We start from the raw sequence: 19,374 nt of genomic DNA on the forward strand, positions 1-19,374 counted from the left end.
ACTGTTCTTTCCAGAAGAATGAAAGAGCAGGAAATCAAATGAATGTATACTCTGCAATGGAAGTTTCATTCTTTCTGGGATACTTTTAAAGACTTCACAACTAAACAGCTGCAGATGGTGCCCTTTTTCTAATTACAAAAGGAAATTTCTCAGGTGGTGCTGATTAACACTGAAATTAGAATTTCCAGAATACCAATCTGATTGAATTTTCAAACTGAGATACACTGAAATCAATGGGGAACCGTTTTTCATGGTTACATTGTACAGGGGAGGGGGGTGAGCCTACACAAATCATTTAAATCGCAGGGTTGACTTAAAACTGTGGTAGAACCACCATGGATTTCAGGGAGAACATCAGGGACAGCGTACTTTGGCACTGCATATTTGGCTGTGAAACTGTATTTTTTGTTTTTAAAATTAGCTTTGCTTGCAGAGAGCAGCACCACCTCAAATTAATTTTTAATTGTTAACTTCAGTCAAAAAACTGCTTTTCTCTTGTATCAGTGATCAGCGATCAGTGTGTTTTTATCAAGCGGTACTACGGCTACTTTAAACCAGCAGAAGTCCTAAAATAAATTCAAATTTTTAATGCCAGAAACAAAGAATTGTTAGTATTCACCATAAAATACTTATCTGTGTTCATTAGAAGACAGAGCTCTGCTGCAGATCATCAACACTTTTGTATAGTGCTACCTGCAGCAGGAGGACTTTAGGATTAAGGCAGCCCGAGGGTGGCCCCTGATGATGACCAAAACCCCCAACATTGTGGAACAAGCAGTTAACCACCTGCCTAAAAATATACTGCGAGCAGGCAGCAGGTGCAGGCACTATTATGTACCTGTACGTCAGCTCTTTCTTTTGGGTTCAATGATGCGCATGCGCGCCCCTGCTGACCCATGCTGTGATTGGACACATCACGAGTTTGGCAGCTTTCAGCCAATGATTTTGGCTGAAGTCAGCTGATCAGTTGTATCCAATTACAAAGTTCTGTGTTTACAAAAAGGAAACAGCGATCTGGCCATTTCTACTCCCTGCAAAGCAGTGCTACAACAGGACAGGCAACGATAAAACAGAAAACTAGACTATGGCTACGTTTTTTTATGTGCAGCTATAGTGCCATGCCTCTGAAACAAGATCTACGTTCAGATGACTTTTCAGTGGTATTTGACAGATGGTGAGGTGGCATTTTAACCTCATAAATGGCTCAGTACTGTGCTGCATCCTTATGCATTGCGCTGCTTGAAATGGGGCATGTTCTTCCGCAGTACTGGCTGCCTTAAAAACCCTGATAAATCAATGCTTAATGTTAGAAACCCCAGGATGCACTATGGGTCCTTTCACATGGGCTTGATCGCTTTGCTCAGTGGGGAATCAATCTGCTGATCCCCGCTAAGCAGGCGGAAGACAGGTCCGTCTCCGGTCACCGTGCTAAGACGGACCTGAAAAGAGTCCCGCCCTCCTCTATGGGGAGATCGGATGAAAAAGGACTGCCCGTTTTCATCCGATCTGCCAGATGGATGGAAAATAAAGTCTCCATCTGTCTGAATTTCACAGACAGGATCAGATCGGATAGCAGCCAGCGTACGCGGACATGTCACCACTGACACCTGCTGCTCCATAGGGGTGAATGGAGCTTCCAATCAGGTTTGCCTGAAAAAATTACAGGCGGACCTGATCTGAAAACTCATGCGAAAGGGGCCTTACTGCTCGCTGTAACTGGAAATGGTTGTTCTCGGTAGGTACCCTTACACTTGGGACAGTAACTTGCCTGATCAAACATGAGGCTTGCAAAGTAACGCTGCCAGTAGGGACACTCTATGTGCCAAAGTAATGGCTAATGTGAATGACACTTTCTAAAAGAGTGTTAGCTGAGAGATCTCCTCAGAAAAGTGGGATTTGCTACACCAACAATACCAGGTTAAGGTTCCACCATGATAATGTTTGCCTGACCGGAGGAGCAATATCTGCAAAGCCCTGAACACAGGTGCAGACAAGCAGCAGCAACACCAGTGGATGCTGATATCAGCCCACCAAAGCAGACACATGATCCTTAATTGTGCTTAAAGTGGAGCTCCAGTCCCCATAGTCAATATTTTTTTTTGCAAATATGCCCTTGTGATTGTTAAAACTTTAAGATTTGAATAATGTTATTAAGGTAGTCTTTTTTTTAAATCAATAAAATCTTACCTGATCTTGGAAGCAGGCAGGGTCCATCGAGGTTGTGGGCATCTGAAGACCACATGAGTTCGTCTATACATACTTACCTGCTCTGTGTGGCTGCAAAACTCCTCTTTTCGGGGTCCCCCACCAGTGCTCCTGGCCCTATCCTATTTGTCCAGTTCCCCCATGGGAAGCCGCTTCCCATGGGGAAACTCATGCATGCTCACACCCAAGCCTCGCTGCTGCGTCCGTTGAAACAGAAAGTGGGACTCGGCCTCACCCCCCCCCCCCCCACTCACTCATCACTGGCTTTAATCAACAGCCCCAGTAAAGCCACCCGGAGGTGAGGGGAGAGAAGAGCTGCAGATGTGCATGGCGCTAGATCGAAAAAGGGCTCAGGTAAGTAAAGGGTAGGAGGAATGCTGACACCTAAAAAATTTTACCTTAATGCAAGGAATGCGTTAAGGTAAAAAATGTTTAGACTTTACACTCACTTTAATTGACAAAATCCACCCGAACTCCTCTAGATTTCTAACGGTAATGGGCAAGGTAAACTCCACTTCCAAGAAAGACATTGCATGCAATAGAAGGTGATCCAGGTACCTTGCAGTCTGAATCTCCTTGACTTCAACTGGCTAACACTGGAGCCAGTGCTTTGGTAACCACAGAGTAGCAGTGGCTAGGCTGAAGGGTAATGTTGCAAACTGGTAAAGCTCTTCTGGTACAGAAGAGCAAGATCCCCTGGTGCTACTGGTAATGGGCAGATGGAGGTATGCATACACCATATCTATGGATGCCAGAAAGTCCCCCAATGCATGGACGTCAGTACCAAATAGATTGACTCTTTCTTGAAATTACTGATTTTGACAAAAACGTTTTAAAGCTTTGAGATCCAGAAGGTCATACTGCACCCTTCTTGAGGTTTGAGAAAATAACAGAAATTTTCCAGAGCTAGAACTGAAATCATCACCCCCATGCCAGGAATACCTCAAGAACCAAATGTAAATCCAATAACGGCCGAGGTGCAGGTTTTGGGAAAAACTCTGGGGAGGGTGTGTGAAACTTGATTTTGTAGCACCAGGCTACCAGTTTGTGAATCCATTTGTCCGACATGTGGGTTAGCCAATAGTTTGCAAATGCTAGAATTTCCTCCCCCACCTTAAGCTGAATAGTTGGGGGCAAAAAGAGGAGGGCTTGGACTGCCAGGGAAACTTACCCCTCGTGGAGGTAGAGTGTTTAGAGGACACAGTACCTTTATCCAAAATTCCTTAGAAACAAAGAAAAAAAAAGTGCTTATGAGCTGAAAAGTTAAGATTTGTAATGAAAATCCTCGCCCTTTCTGAGTTCAGGCAAGAAGGTACTCTTCCCCTTGGTAAGTTTCTTGATAATCTCATCCATCATACAGAGCTGATCCCCTTATGAATGATAGATTCATAACAGCCTTCTTAGATGTTTGATAAGCTGAGTCAGTCACAGCAACCTGAGGATGATTACAGCTGAAGGTGGCAGCAGACATACTTCAAACGCTGTAACAGCTGCTCCACCAAATCCACAAGCACATGAAACTTGTCCTTCCACTTGACCCTTGTTTATGAGTTTTGCCCACTCTATCAACATTTTTTAAACAAGCTGATACAAAAACCAGTAAGCAGTAAAGGGTCCCATGACCATGTACACAGTTGCAGCTTCCACCTTCCTCTCTGTAAATATATTTAAGGCCCCATACAATGGGCGCTTAGCCTTGGGGAATGGGGCTCTGGTGTTTAGCTGCAGGCAGAGGGCATAGGTGTCCCATCCAGCCCTGTTGCCAGCAGCCTGTCAAGCTCTATGAGAAGTATGTGCCCAAGAATGAAAGCCTGGAGCAAGAAAAAAAGCATGCATTACAGGTGCATACTTCCCCAAAACGTTCACACTGCTAGGCGGCCAAATGCAGCAGCTGTCAGGCAGGAGGGTTGGACAGGACACCACTACCCACTGCCAGCAGCTAAACACCAGAGTCCAGTGCACCAGGGCTAAATGGCCAGTGTGCACGGGCCTTACGAGGAAACCTCAAAGAAAAAAAAATTGTGGCCTTGTGTAATCAAAAAACTGGAGGATTCACCACAGGTTGAGACAAGCACTTTTTTTCAACTCCTCAAAGATGTAGTGCTTCTAAAAGTGGCATGGCAAAACAAGCAGCCAAGTTAGTTGCTTCAACTCTTTATAGTTAAAATTGTCAAGAAATGAGTGTTAGGAAAAAAAAAAAACTAAGTGGAAGACTTCCCTTATGCATCCCGAAAGGTAATGGCTTGTTGGGTGGTACAGTGGGGGGAATCTACCATCTTAAGTGTATACCTAAATGACTTACTGTAAAATCTTCATTGCTAATCCCAGAGGAGGTAACACTGTGCCCACTGCCTAGGAAGACTCCACTTTTTGGCACTGATGGAGGGATTACCCCTCAAAGCGTGTAAGGAAAATAGATGCAGGTGGCGTTTTTCCGAGCTACGGAACATAAGTAGTAAATCATGCAGGATTGTCTTTAATGATTCCTTATTTCATTTACTGATAAACCTTCAATGGTTAATTTAGGTAATGCGCAAGGCTAGTGCAACCTCTCATTTTTTGTAGTAATCCTCTTTGAATACCTGAGGCTGGCAGTGGGCAAAAAGAGGATTGGAGGGTTGCAGACATTGCAAAATGGATCCCCTGTACTTACTTACCGCAAGTGAGTCAGAGTAAGTAAACCTTGTCCTGTGGGTCCTCAATGCTAAGCCTGTAACAATCTGGGGCAATGGACCAAACAAAGGATGCGCCTTCTGCCCTTCCTCCCCAGTCACAGCAGCTGACCCAGTACCTTGCAGGCTGCCTGGCCTCCCACACTGGCTCCATTCTCTGCATGTCCATTTGCAAGGAAAGGACCACCCCTTTCACCCAGTTGGTGCCATTGAAATGTGTCTGCAGCTGCCACTCACACAGCAGCAGATGTTTTATTAGCAGCCAGGCAGTTCTCAATGATCCCCCCAAATAGAGAAAAAACAAAACAAAGTGTGATTCCCAGAGGAAACCTTGAAAAAATAAGCAATTCCGCATTCTAATTTCCCCACATGGTGGAGGCCATCATGTAGGCTGCAGCCAAGAGATCCTCTCCCAACCGGGCCCCTGAAGCGTAGTAGCAGCATGCAACGCGTCCAGAGGGACTTGGCTAGTAAACAAAGCCCCCAAGACTATTCCCCTCAGAAGGAAAAGGGTGTAAGGGAAAAGCCCCCAGACTATTCCTCCCAGAAGGGAAAGGGTGTAAAGGAGAAGGGGAAAAAAATAGGAGGCCCTCAGCTTTCTATTCTACTACCCAGGCCAGGATCATGAGTGTCTGCTGCAAGGAGCAGCAGGAAGCTACCTTCTGTAGCTGGGGCATTGCATGACTGACTAACAGGACAGCCCAAGGATAACCATTAATATGCTTTCCCAGCAGTGAAACTTCACAGGCTGCCCTAGCCACGGATGTCACAGATGAACATGCACGGAGCAAAGACTGCATGTGCTCGATGGCTGAAACTAGGGATGCTACCAGGATGTGGATTACCCAACCTGTCAGCCTATGACTTGCTTAAAGAACTAAACCCTCCCATCCTCTACAGTCAGGGAAGCTGCCATCTTAGCCTCTGTTTCATCTGCAGCTGTTATTCATGGCATGTCTTGTATGTAACTGTTTTGGAAAATAGCCAAATGGATGTGTTTAGGTTTTATTTTAAAACCAAAGGAACTATGCTTTTTGGGAGGAAAGTGCCATGTCCTCACGCCTAGACACTAGGCTAATAACAGAACTTTCTCCACAGCGTGGGTGTTTTGGGCCACCAGCAAGAGTTGCCTCTGGCCAGTGTTTTCATTTTTAGCTGTATTTTTCATCCTGCTCCTGCAGGTAGCACTATAATCATAGGTGATAATCCAAAGTAGAGCTGTGTTCACCAGTGAACAAAGGAAAAAAGTATGTTATATCTTTTTATGACCAAAATATTAAAAAAGATTTTGGCGTATTTGCGGATTACTGAGATTGCACACATTTGCTCCTCAGTGAGTGTGAAAAATTAGATGAAGAGACAAACACCTATGTTTAAAAAAGTAAAGATTCTGTAATACAGTCTTTTATAAGTCTTGCCAATGTACATTGCTTACTAGGAGGGTACTTGATTTTTCTCTCAGCAAAACTGGAGTTTCACTTTACAAGTTGTAGAGTCATAAAACATGAGGTAAGCAATGCCAAAACAATAATGAAAAAAGAATGATTTTCTTGCAACTAATATACTGCAGTTCCTAAAGGATGCCATGGGAATTGATCCATTTGCCCTTGTATAGCTAGGGAGGACTTTTTTTTTGTTCCCTGTATGGGAAAATTAAGAACCATTTTTCATTTTGCCTTCCCCTGGAGCAAATCTGAAAAGGGGTGAATGGTTGATGAACATCAACTTCAATTGAGCAACTATATGTTAACTTTGATGTATATATTTCTTTAAAATATTTGGCATAATTAAAGTGTTACTAAACTCAGGACCCTGCATTCAACTCCATCTGGTCTCCCACATTACACAGAACATGGAAATGCAATTATTTTAGAAAAAAAATAAACTGCTAAATACTTTTTTTCTTCAGCAGCATAAAGCAGTCTTGTGACTTCTATCAGTGTCCAGCAGAGCACTGGTTAAAGCTTGTAGGAGTTTTCATTCTCCCCTGACTGTCCTATGAGGCTGCCTGACCCTCTGTCTGGAGAGTGCCGATCACATGCACTCTTCCAAAAAAAAAAAAACTCTCCAGCAATACACACTAACCTGAGCATGTGCAGCTTTTGCCCCCCAAGGGCTCTGTACTATCAGATGATGGATTAAAAGAAGAGGAGGATCAGATAAGAATCAAAACAGCCTTTTTACACAATACACAGGATTAACCCCTTAGGTTACACAATTAGTATAATAAACACGCTTTACTAAATATAGACTGATTTTACTGTTGTAGGTTTATTAACACTTTAACCTGAAAACGTTAAAATGCTTTTGCAAACTGAAAAAAGCATGAAAATAGTCAGACACACACATTCATATAAAATATTTTTATTGTTTCTGAAAACATTAAAAAAACAAACCAAAAAAAAAAAAACAATTTTGAGCACTTTCCATAAAAAAACATAACTGAAATTCTACTGCAATTTAAACTACTGTAGTTTCAGCAGTACAACAGACAAGAAAACAAGGGGTCATTTTTTTTTTACTTTTTTTTTTTTATTAGTATGAAAAGATGAAAGGGGATTGTATCCGCCATGTGCTGCTATTAATGCACATTATAGGTTGGGTCTGTACAGCTACTCAGAGGCAACGCATACAATAATCTTCCTTTCATAGCCTGAAGGTCTGAGTATTGTAGCTTTTTGCAACAATTATCATTTATCATTTCATGATGCTTTATGGTATTACCAGGTCATTTATTTTTGTCATTTTAAAACACTAAAACTGTAGAAAATAATAAAAACACAAAAAACTCAGAAAACATATTTAACAATAACAAAGCTGAATTAGTAAACAAAAGAAATAACCTGTGAATAACTATGCTTGCCTGATCAACACAGAACAAGTATATAATACAGCAAAAAGTGGTTACAGGAATATACTGAGACTGTACAAGGTAATACACACATGCACATTTTGTGATCATGTATTAACACGGTGAAGCAACTAAACTTAATTTCTTCCTGCTGTAATATTCTCATGTAAGAGAATAAGAAATAGAAATATCTCACTGAGATTAATGCACATTGCTACATAAAGACAATTGTATGTCATTTTTATGACATTCTGCTTTTTAATAGACTGATTTTTTTTTTTTCTTTTTTGTTTAATTCTGGGGCAAAAAAGTTGCATTTATCCAAAAAGAGGTGCTGTGCCACAGGTTCAACAGAAGTTTAGTGCAATAAGTGAACCTGAGAACATCTTTGCAATTAATTCTTTCTCTTGTAAGAACAGCCCCAATAGAGACATGAAGTAATAATCCCCCTTTTTAAAACAGATTTCAGGCACTGCACCGAGAAAGTGCCTTCCATCAAAATGTAAAGTGTTTGCTGCAATACTGTACATATTATGCACTGCCAAGTTTTTTAATATATAGGCCATTTTTTCCAACACCAAAATTAAGTCCAATTATCACCAGAGCAGCCAGCTTTGCACACTCCGCAAACTAGTCTAGCAGAAAGTTTGTATGCACGCTTTTCAGCTAGTATTGATTTAACAGTGAATTACTAGCTATGGTTTAAATGCCCTTGACATTTTATTCACAGGTTGCCTTAAGAATGCCTGCTTCAAACAAAATAAATTATCCTTTGGGTTTTTTTTTTTTTTTACTTACTGTTAATACTTTGGTACGCAATAGTGCTCCATCTCAATGTACAATAGTAACAAGTACTAAGAGCAGGTATTTAAAAAAAAATGTTTAGAAATACCAGCAAACACATATAACAGCCAAGTTAACTCACTATCACAATCAAATTTACAGAGCTCTGAGTTGGCCTTAGCACCTTTTGGTATGATGATACGCAATGTTAATAGTCTGTTTCTCGCATATATGTTTTTTTTTTATTATTTTAACAAGAAAAGCTGGCAGAAATAAAATCCACAATTATATTAAATATGCTACACAGCTATAACTTCCAACAGAATATGAACAGGGGGCAACATTGCTGTTGCTGGGTGTTCTGCAATATTACTCTAACAAAGGAAATTTATGAAGTGCTGCCGAAGATAAAACAATGGTATTGGAAGTCTGAGCATATCCAAGCTTGTACACGTTGCTAAAATTGTTTGACATGCATTGAAAAAATATTTAGTGATAACTTTTTAATTCTGAATGGCATGTTTCATTATAAAATTCATAGATGTAGGCCAACAGCCATCTTAGATATGTGAAATAAGAAAGTGACTAATGCAAAAAAAAAAAAAAAAAAAGTATTCATAGGAAATATACTTTCCTATGTTCTACATCAGGTCTTCTATATTTTCCCTAATTAAAAAAAAACAGGGTAACCACTGCTCGGCATGCAAGCATCCTGGGATAAAAAGGAGCAAGAATCAAAATGGCATCTTTAGTCCATTTGTACCTTTACTGGGAAAATAAAAACATGCAACAAAGACACATTTTCTAATATGTACATATATTAGAAACCACAGAGCTTAACATCTGTTACTGCTTCAGATTGGGAGGGCAAGCTCCATAGCAGCAACCTCAACATAGAGGAAGCCACCTGACACCTATTCTTTCCTTATTTCAATCCATTCCATTTTGAACTTCAAAAGAGTATTTCTCTGTTCTTTTTTTTTTTTTTTTTTTTTATATATGAAAAAAAAAATCTGATAAAATAAAAAAAGTAAAAACTTGTAAAATGTTATGAGGTCATGGTGTGTTGAAATAAAAAAAGCTTACATCTTATAGTGCATTTTCCTAATTTCAGGGAAAGTAGTCCTTAATGAGAAAACTTTGATTTTTTTTTTTTTCTTTTGTCTTCTTTAAAATTGTACATACTCCACAAATGATATGATATTCACATAAGTACCCAAGTCACCATACTCAAAAATCAAAGCGGGCAGTTGCTGCCTTTCTTTACCTACAGACAAATTTGTACAGGTCATGTAAAGCAGAAGCAGATTTTCAATTTCACTAAAACAAAATAAAAGCAAGTATTACAAAGTGTAACAGGGTAAGAATGCCTGTCAAGTGATGTAAAATCATTTAAAATGAGGGGGAATAGAAAAAGAAAAACACATAAATGGACTTAATACTGGCTCATCAACCGCCCATGTAGTGCAGTTTAAATGATTATCATGTTAAGAACAGATGAAATATAGATAACCTGTGCAGCAAACCTTATGAAAACTTCATAATTACAAATGTTTCCGCTGCTGGAGGCACTTCCATTAAGACAAATACAACTGCCTTTTTGATACAGTGTGCTACATTATAATACAAATTTAACCCAGCATTTCAACTGCAGGATGGTCTTTGCTCTCAATCCATTCAAATCCAGATGAGGTCATGGAATTAATAGATTCATTACAGATTTGCTGAAACAAGGGGTCATTGTTCAGCTCCTCCAGTGTAGCTTCATCATCCTGCACATGCTGCCGACCAGGATCAAACAACAGGTTGGGATCTAAAGTGTTCAGGTCATTGATGCTGCCTGAGAGATCAGAAGACAACCGGATGTCGCTGGAGAAATCAGAGGCATTGTTTAAATCTGAAGCCACTTGAGCAAGCTGCTGGTTTGATTGGAGGCTTTCTCCATCTAGCAGGTCCTTAACAGTGCTATTGAAATCAAGTTGTTGCTCTCCAATTTCAGATTGTGCTTGGTTGTCTCCAGTAGTAAAACCAATTGTATCAGTACTGCTGTTTTTCGTGAGGTAAGCTGGCGTTTGGAATTCATAAGATGAAGTGCTGGAATTCATCACATTTTGTTGATTGGCACCAGAAAACATGGGAGATGTTTCCAAAATCTGAGTGAGATTCATCCTTGCAGTATAGTTAGAAGGCATATTGTTGATTCCTAACCCTCGAACCGCATCATCGCGGTCAGAATCCAGTTTGTTTAATAAAACGTGGGTGATGTTTTGAGTGCTGCTTTGTTTTTGCAAGGATGGGAAAGCAGTTTGCATCATAACAGTTAAAGGAACTGACTGGCTTCTTTGCGCTATACTATTGGCACTGGTGTCTGTCTGGACATTAGCAAGTATATTATGAACCTCTGCCGTTACCATAGATCCAAAAGCTGTCACATTAGATCGAGGAGCATTTGAAGTCGGGCAGTTTGTATTTCCACTTAAATTGCGCTGTCGGTGAACTGCTGGGCTTACACTACGACATCTGAAATTGCTGCCATTTCCAGACGTCCCTGATCCTTTGTTGTCTAAAGGTGCAGGAACAGCAAAGCCCTCCTGTTTAGAAGCACTACTTAACAAGGAAAGCTGATGCTGAACTGGAGAAACGGGAGTTATACGACCAAAGTGATTGTCGTGATGTCTCGACTGAGACTGATATGACTGACCAGGCACAGCAAAAGCATGTGGCTTTCTAAAACTATCCTCTACTAGCTCTTTATAACTTGGAAGTATACCATGACTGGATACGGAAGAACTGCCGACAGTGCTATACCCATTATTCATCCACTCTAGCTTAGTTTTATCAGGGTGCGTTGCCATTGGCCTTTGCATTGGTTTAACAGGGCTACTCGAGACAATGCTAGCATCATGATAAGAGATGCTGGAGTTTATAGGGGTAAAGGCAAAGGGATTCCTGCATTCAACAGGGCTTGGAGGAACACTACTGCTGCAGTTAGAATGTGGGGTCCCAACTGGTGTGTGCCGACTGCTTCCTAGTGCACTATCTACAGGTGTTGTTTGAGCGAGACGAGAACAAGGGCTCTCCCTTGACAAGCTTTGAGACCCAGAAATCATCTCCGATGTAGGGGTTGGGGTTAAAGTTGGGGTTGCTGTTGAAGTAGGTGTGTGCACTGGAGTGCCACTGCTATGTACTGAATGGTAAAAGTGAGCACTACTTGAATGTGTGGGTACAGGTGTACCATGGGCAGCGGTTACTTGGGTCTGGAGCACCATTCCTAAACTACCATAGTTTTGAGAGCTGTTATTCATAGACATTTGCTCCTCCATAAGCACAAGTTCCTCAACAATGCTATCTTGCGTGAGGTCATCATCAAATGAAAAGAAACTTTCGGTTGTGGGAGGGTCTGTCAGATTAGAACGCTGAGGTAACTGGTTAGATGAATGTGCTTGTAGCTGATTCAAAGAAGAATCCTCAAGTTGCTGGCTGTAAGCGTCCTGCTGTAGTCCTTCAAAGTCTACTGGTTCCCATACAGTTTTTTGCAGGTTATCAGCACCAGAATTTCCTGGAATATCCAGAACGCTAATTGTTTGAGGCTGCTCACAGTTGCTAGATGTGAAATCTGAACTTTCGGCAATCTCCTGCCATGCATTTTGATTGAAAGGGTTCTCTTGCTTTGAATCACTGACAAGCTTAAACACATTACCTTCTAGTTTAACTTTAACATCCTGGGATGAAGCTGCATGTTCCTGGGGAGTATCAGTGGTCTTTTCATCAACACAGTCCAAGGTATAGCTTTCTAGCAAGTCAGTATTACTCACTTGCTGAGTGCCTTTAATAGGTGCTAATGCAACGGTTACTGCATTATCAGTCTTTGTTGTCAGTGCTTTTTGAACTTTCTTGACAGTAATCCCTACTGGTCTCTGACATTCAGCAATAGCTGAAGACAGCTGACCAAGAAGGGATTTTTTCGCTGGTGGTAACTGTGAGTCCTGTACTATAGAAGTTAAGCGTTTTCGAGGACTCTTAATAGACAATCTCATGTCCTTTCCAGCTGAATCAGTGTTAGTAATTGGGCTGGGACTACTGCTGAATAGACTCTGAGGTGTGACACACAGAGTCACAGTACCCTGACTGCAACTAGCCGAGGAAACACAAGTGCCTTCTACTAAGCGGCCTTTACATTTGGTCCTTGTTACTTCAACTCTATGGTCAAGTGCTTTGGCACTCTGAGTGTCACGGGCAGCATCATGAGATGGTTTCTCCTGACTGACTTTTAGTGTGAAAGAAACAGGAGTACCTTTCCTCGGTCTTGAACAATCTGCACTCTCTTGGCATGGTTGATTATCCTCTATAAGAATTTCTGGTTCTGTTTTTACCTCTACTGCGGATGCCACAGGTGTTCCCATCCTGGGTACAGGAGACTGCAGTGAAACCACAGAGCCATTTTTGATCTGTGGCACAGTTCTGCTTTCATCTGAAACTCCGACACTGTTATTGACAGAAGGGGTATGTTTTGCTGAAGTGCTAGCATTGCTGGGCGCAAGTGATATTGTGGTCATCTTCACAACATTCAGAGAGCTCACATGTGGTGCTGGCACCACAGTCTTAATTGGGCTACTGGTGAAAACCACAGTGGTGGGTGAGCGGATCGTCAAAGCATTGGAGCTGGCTGGCTTAGGTAAAATTTGAGGGTAGCGATGCCTAGCAGAACGATCTCCAACAGGGCTTGCTGGAACATTTTGTGGAGTCTTTGGTGACTGCTTTACAGACTGCATGTGTTGAGTAACTACTTGAACGTTGAGTGGTAGGACCTTCCCCTCAGAGGAGGCAATAGGACTGGGTGAAGTAACGAGTGGCCTGGTTCTTTGAACCTGTCACAAACAAAAGTTACAATTATTAAACATTCTGCTTTTTTTTTTTCAAAATAACAAAAAGTGCTTTCAGTGACCTTTGCTTCTAAGAACAATGCAGATACTGAAATCTTACAGGCCTCTCTCTAAACTAGAACACTCATAGGGGTGGATATACTAAAGGCAAATAGACTGTACACTTTGCAGCTGCACTCATTTCCCCTACAGCTTAGTAAATGTGGTAAAGCCTCACTTTGTAAAGAATACCTAACCAGGAGCAAGGAAAATTAAACAAAAACAGTAGTTTGCGTGCATATGACTCCATAATAGAAATTTAAAGGTTATGTTAAAAATGTGTGTACCTAAACCCAAGAACAAGAAAGAATTTAATATACTGGAGTCCACTAAATGTGTTAGCTGCATTATTTTTTAGGCTTTATTTTCCTTAAAAGAGAGGTTTAGGTTTTGTGTTTTTTTTCAAGAAATTATACTTACCTAGGTGGATGCAACAACGGACCAACACCCCTGATCGCTTCTCTGCCCCCCCCCCCCCCCTCGCTCACTGGAGCACTGGACTGTGGAGGGAGCGGTTCAGGCTCTCAGCAGAGGCTGAGCCAGGTGCAGGTCCAGGCATCTGGGTGGATCCTGACCATATGGCTGTGATCTTTCTCTATCCTGGACCAGCTCTGTGAAGTCAGCAGAACAAACTGCACTCCTGTGATTCATAGGAGAAGCAAAGCCAAACAAGCTAGTAAATATAATACACCTTCCTATCTATTTTATTTCTAAGTTAGAGTTAACGATAGTTAATGTTGATTGAGATCATTTAGTCCCACTTTAGTGGCTGGTAATCTTTCCGTAAGACATTACCTGTGCCAGGGTGACAAAACACACTCACTTTACTGTTACTATAGAAATCATCCTAGGATAAGAAGCATGCTTGGATTACAGAACATCTCTCCCATAATATAGTTCAATGAAGTGAACTGGGCAGGGCTGATAATAACGTTTGAGATTTCAGTGCAATGTTTTCAGCTTACTACAGAAAGTTAAGAGCTTTTCTGGCAAGATAATTTGGTATTATTTCACCCTTTTACCACTGATGTACACTTTATGTCAATGGCAGTGGAGGGTTCTACACAAACTCCCGGAGGCTTCAGCTGTCAGGAGTGTGTGTAAACCTGCCAGGTGGAAGCAATCCAGCAACGTTTTGGAGAGATTTCCCTCTACACAAAAGGGAGCACAAATGGGGGCAAATTAAAGCAAAACAAAACCTTCCCAAAAGTTATTTTTTATCTTTTTTGGGAAAAATTGATTTTTGACTGGCCTAATCAAGACCAAGGGTTATATGCGCCCACCTGCCTATTATAACTCCTCCTATTTCCAGCAACTATTCGTTTTTTTAGCAAACAAGAGAAGGCTATGCCAGGACAGAGGAGAGCGTGTCCTGTACTGTATGTACTCAAAGAAAAGGATTTTACAGGTAGGTCAAAAGTCTTATTTCTTGATCGGACAGTACAGGCCACAGCCTTCCAATAACTGCTTCCCGTCCAGCAAAATGCCAGTACTTTTCTGGATAGGAAGGGTGATATAATTGTTTTCAGCCAGCGATTTCCTACGAGGTAAAAGTAATCCAAGCTGCTGGATTACTTTTAAGCGGAGGAAGGGGGCCCCACCCCCTTCCCACTGTCATCTTTATCCACCTCTCCCAAGCAATCAGGGACCCCAGTAAAGATGAGACCAGTGTCACCCAGTTCCTGGGACACAGTGAGAGGAACTGATGTTATTCCTCCCACTGTGTGACGCCAGAAACTGGAAGCATTGAGGATTTAAAAACTTTTGGTTCTATGTTTACCTAGCCGTTACTAGCCAGTGAAGCAGCTAATCAGACCAATCTATGTCTGACTGGCTGCATTGCAGACCAAAAGAGAGATCTGGGGTCTAATGGAACCCAGATTTTTCCATAAAGAGGACATGTATAATAAAATGAAAAAAATATATATTTTTAATGCACCCCACAATGCCTCTGTGCAACTGCAAATGCGCGTGTCAGTCCCGCACACACATTTAAACGGCAATCGCACCACACGTGAGGTATCGCTGTGAACATCAAAGAGCAATAATTCTAGCTCCAGACTTCCTGTGTAACTGTAAACTGGTAACCTGTAAAGACTTTTAAAGTTTGCCTATGGAGATTTACATGGGTGTATGCAATTTTAAAGTGTGACTTGTTTGGTATCTATTTACTCTGTGTAACATCTTATTTATTTTAAATGTGTATTATATTGTGTTTTTGTGCATTAAAATTAAAGTGTATTTTTCCCCAAAAATTTGCGCTTGAAAAACAGTTGCACAAATATTATGCAACATAAAAGTATGCAGCACCCAATATTTTATTCTCTAGAGCCTCTACTTGAAAAAAATATTCAATGTTTGGGGTTTCTAAGCAGTTTCTTAGAAAAAGAAATTCAGATTTTTATATGTAGCAGAGGGATGTCAGAATTGGCCCTTGATTTTATGATTGGGACACTATATGTATATACTTATATGTTTTAGTATATGGTGCAATAATTACATTCTGGTGCAACTTTGGTGCCATTTTTTAATAACTTTTTTGTTTTTTGGTGCGATTCTTTGCATTTTTATTTGGATTTGGTCTTTGGGTTCACATACATCCTGTATTTTGGATTTTGACACTATACGCACTGTTAAAAGCAGAGGATCACTATATTCATGTCTGGATGTTTTATATACTAATTTGTAAGCCATTATATTTTTGGTACTAACCTCTCCTGTGTAGGATTGGTGTCCACACCTAGAGGGTTTTAGTACTCACCTACTGGGGTAGGTGAGGTGTGATGAATATTACACTATCACCTTTATGGTAACTGTTTTGTTCCACAATAGCACTGTGTCTTTTAACACTCAGTCGCTACAGAGTGATTTGGTAGAGCACAATTTGACATATAGGTAGCGCCACTCGCCCCTTCACATTTTCTTTCTTTCTATAACATAGAGCAGCTATGCTCTCCTATCCCCTCTGCTGCCCATTCACAGAAGCCTTTGTATTGAGTGAATATGTTTACACAATACCAAAACTTCTGAGATTCGACAGGAGGAGGAGAAGCGCTGGCATAACAGCTACAGTGACTCTACAGTTGAAGATGCAGAAGTCAGAAGGATCAGTGTCTGGCTCCAGGAAATACAGAATAGCCCTCTTTCATGAGTACTATAACCCTATCAGGTAGAAATAATAGAAATAAGTCCAGGAGATGTCACGCATCTCGATGGACATAAAGTGATATTAAAGTTTTTTTTTTTTTCCCTATTAAAATAATATGATACTTACCCTGCTCTGTGCAGTGGTTTTGCTTGGGGCAGCCCAGATCCTCCTCTTCTCAGGTCCCTGGCTGGAGCTCCTGGCCCCTCCCTCCTGTTGAGTGCCCCCACAGCTAGCAGCTTGCTATGGGGCACACGAGCTGAGCTGCAGCTCCCTGTGTTCATTCAGCCCCGCCCCCTCTCTCCTGATTGGCTACCTGAGTTTGATTGACAGTAGCTGGAGCAAATGGCGTTGCTGCTGTGTCCCAGCCAAACAGGAGAGAGAGTCCCGGGCGGCTGAGGCACTTATGGACATCACTGGACAGAGATGGAGCTCAGGTAAGTATTAGGGGGCTGCTGCAAACAGAAGGCTTTTTATCTTAATGCAAAGAATGCATTAAGATAAAAAACCTTCTGCCTTTACAACCACTTTAACTCAGTGTTTGCTGACACTTTTACAAAGGAACTGAATTCCCGGAATTCAGCTTTAAGGTGGAGCAAACACCTAAGGGAAGGTCTGAGGCATGAAAACTACCTTGTTCCTTTGAAAAACAAGAAGAGGTTCTTTACAAGACCACCACTGACAAGACTTGTCTTGCTGACCCGATAGCCAAGAGAAAAAAAACACTCAGTCAAGGAAGTATCCTGAATGGGCTCAGAGGGAGACTTATATCACCAGATTAGGATACCCTGGAGAGTGCGGATACAGCCAAGAATAGAGAAAAGACAGAACACATCCCACGGAGTATTAGTTACAGTGAAACGTCCATGCCATGTACCATACTAACATTTACTACTATTCTAAAGCCCCATTCCAGAGAAGAAAAAAACATTTTTTTTCCTTTTATTAACTCTCACCTTTATTAGTCTCCTCCCTCACCTTGTGAATTGAGATACACTCCTCTAATTCCCCCATCCAGGTCCCACAGGCACTGTTTCTGGGTGGGGGTAAACCAATGATCCAGTTCTGCAACACACCCCCTCATATATAAATTGCAGTGTTCTTCTTCATCATGAGAACTTCGTAATTGGAGGAGAAGCCAGTCACATGACTTTGATAAGTCAAGTGACCAAGTTTTCTTAGAATTTTTAATTTCCCATACATTTGTTCAGCACTGTGCTTGCTTTAGAGTTTGGAAGCAAGTACATTGAACTGAATGCGTGAGACTCCCTGATAGACCAACCTAAGAACCCAGATACAATTCTTGCTCACACAACACCAAAGATTTATAAGAAAGCGATGGTTTCTGCCACCATCTACCACACTCAAATGCAAGTTTAGGGAACCCTCTATAAATATGTAAATCGGAATAATTTGTATTTCATTATGTTTAATCACCTAAAACTACAGTAAAATATTTCTACCTTATGAAGAAACCATTGGATGAATCAAGCAAGATGATTTTATCAAAATGTAAATAATGGCTAAATTCTAAAAATTACCGGTATTGGGCTGGGAACAGCTGCAACAACAATTCCAATAGGCTGTGGAGAAAGGATAGCTGGACTCCCATTACATATACTGGCAATTCCATTGGCAGTGTGTCCATCCTGTTTTTTCATTTGCAATTCTCCTGGTAAAGGCGACTGCATCTTTTGCTCCTGTTGCTTCTTCTGTATTTTCCTTTGTAACTGCTGTTTGGCATCTACAGGAGAAGCTAAGGTCTTCACTTGAGGGTGGAAGGCATTGCTTTCAGACATGGGTACAAATGCAGATGTCTGTGTAATTCCTTTTAATCCTGCAGAAATAAAAATATTCAGGTTAACTTGGCTACCAATAACCTGATAGCATAAATAAAACATACATTTGGACAATAGGAGTTGAATTGATAGCTGTATATTAAGTTAACCACTTCAGCCCTGGAAGGTTTCACCCCCTTAATGACCAGGCCATTTTTTGCGATATGGCACTGCGTTGCTTTAAGTGCCAATTGTGCGGTCATGTGACGCTGTACCCAAACATTTAAGCCCTTTTTTCCACAGAAATAGAGCTTTCTTTTGGTGGTATCTGATAATCTCTGCGTTTTTTATTTTTTGCACTAACAACAAAAAAAGACTGACAAAAAATAAAAAAATGTGCTATAAAACACATGTAAAAATTTTAAAAATTCAATTTCTTCATCAATGTAGGCCAATATGTATTCTGCTACATATTCTTGGTAAAAAAAAATCCCAATATGGGTATATTGATTTGTTTGCGCAAAAGTTATCGTGTCTACAAATTATGGGTTCGATTTATGCATTTTTTAAATTTTTGCTAGTAATGGCGGTGATCAGCGATTTTTAGGAGGACTGCGACATTGCGGCGGACAAATTGGACACTAAGTGACACTTTTTGCATGACCAGTTACACAAACAGTAGTGTTCAGTGCTAAAAAAAAAAAAAATGCAGTGTCACTGTATAAATGACACCGACAGGGAAGGGGTTAACACCAGGGGCAATCAAAGGGTAAGTGTGCTCCTAGGGAGTGATTTCTGTGTGGGGGGGATGGAATGACTGGAAGGAGAGACATCTGTGTTCATGATTAGCAGGAACACAAGATCTTTCGCTCTCCCTCTCTGACAGACTGTCGTTCTGCCTCTCCAGCATACGATCGGTGGATCACATCGGGAGCGGGTCGATGGTGGTGCGCGCCCTAGACCTGGAATAAGAGAACAATTTACAGGTATGTTAATTTGCGCAGCTGGGCTGCCCTTC

General features: G+C 41.2%; 1 protein-coding gene across 1 annotated transcript in view; it reads right to left on the reverse strand.

The window, feature by feature from the left end:
- Nucleotides 1–7,225: 7,225 nt before the first annotated feature.
- The window catches only part of RFX7 (regulatory factor X7), a 178,040-nt gene continuing 165,891 nt past the window's right edge, over nucleotides 7,226–19,374 (reverse strand). The window contains exons 8-9 of the mRNA XM_077471977.1: nucleotides 18,120–18,415; nucleotides 7,226–13,379 (exon numbers count right to left, since the gene is read on the reverse strand). Of these exons, the coding sequence (XP_077328103.1) occupies nucleotides 10,143–13,379; nucleotides 18,120–18,415 (3,533 nt within the window). The 3' untranslated portion in view covers nucleotides 7,226–10,142. The remainder of the gene's footprint in view (nucleotides 13,380–18,119; nucleotides 18,416–19,374) is intronic.

Source organism: Lithobates pipiens, unplaced genomic scaffold (genome assembly GCF_037356315.1).
Source record: "Lithobates pipiens isolate NorthernLeopardFrog02 unplaced genomic scaffold, aLitPip1_a1.2 Scaffold_8, whole genome shotgun sequence".
NCBI lineage: Eukaryota > Metazoa > Chordata > Amphibia > Anura > Ranidae > Lithobates > Lithobates pipiens.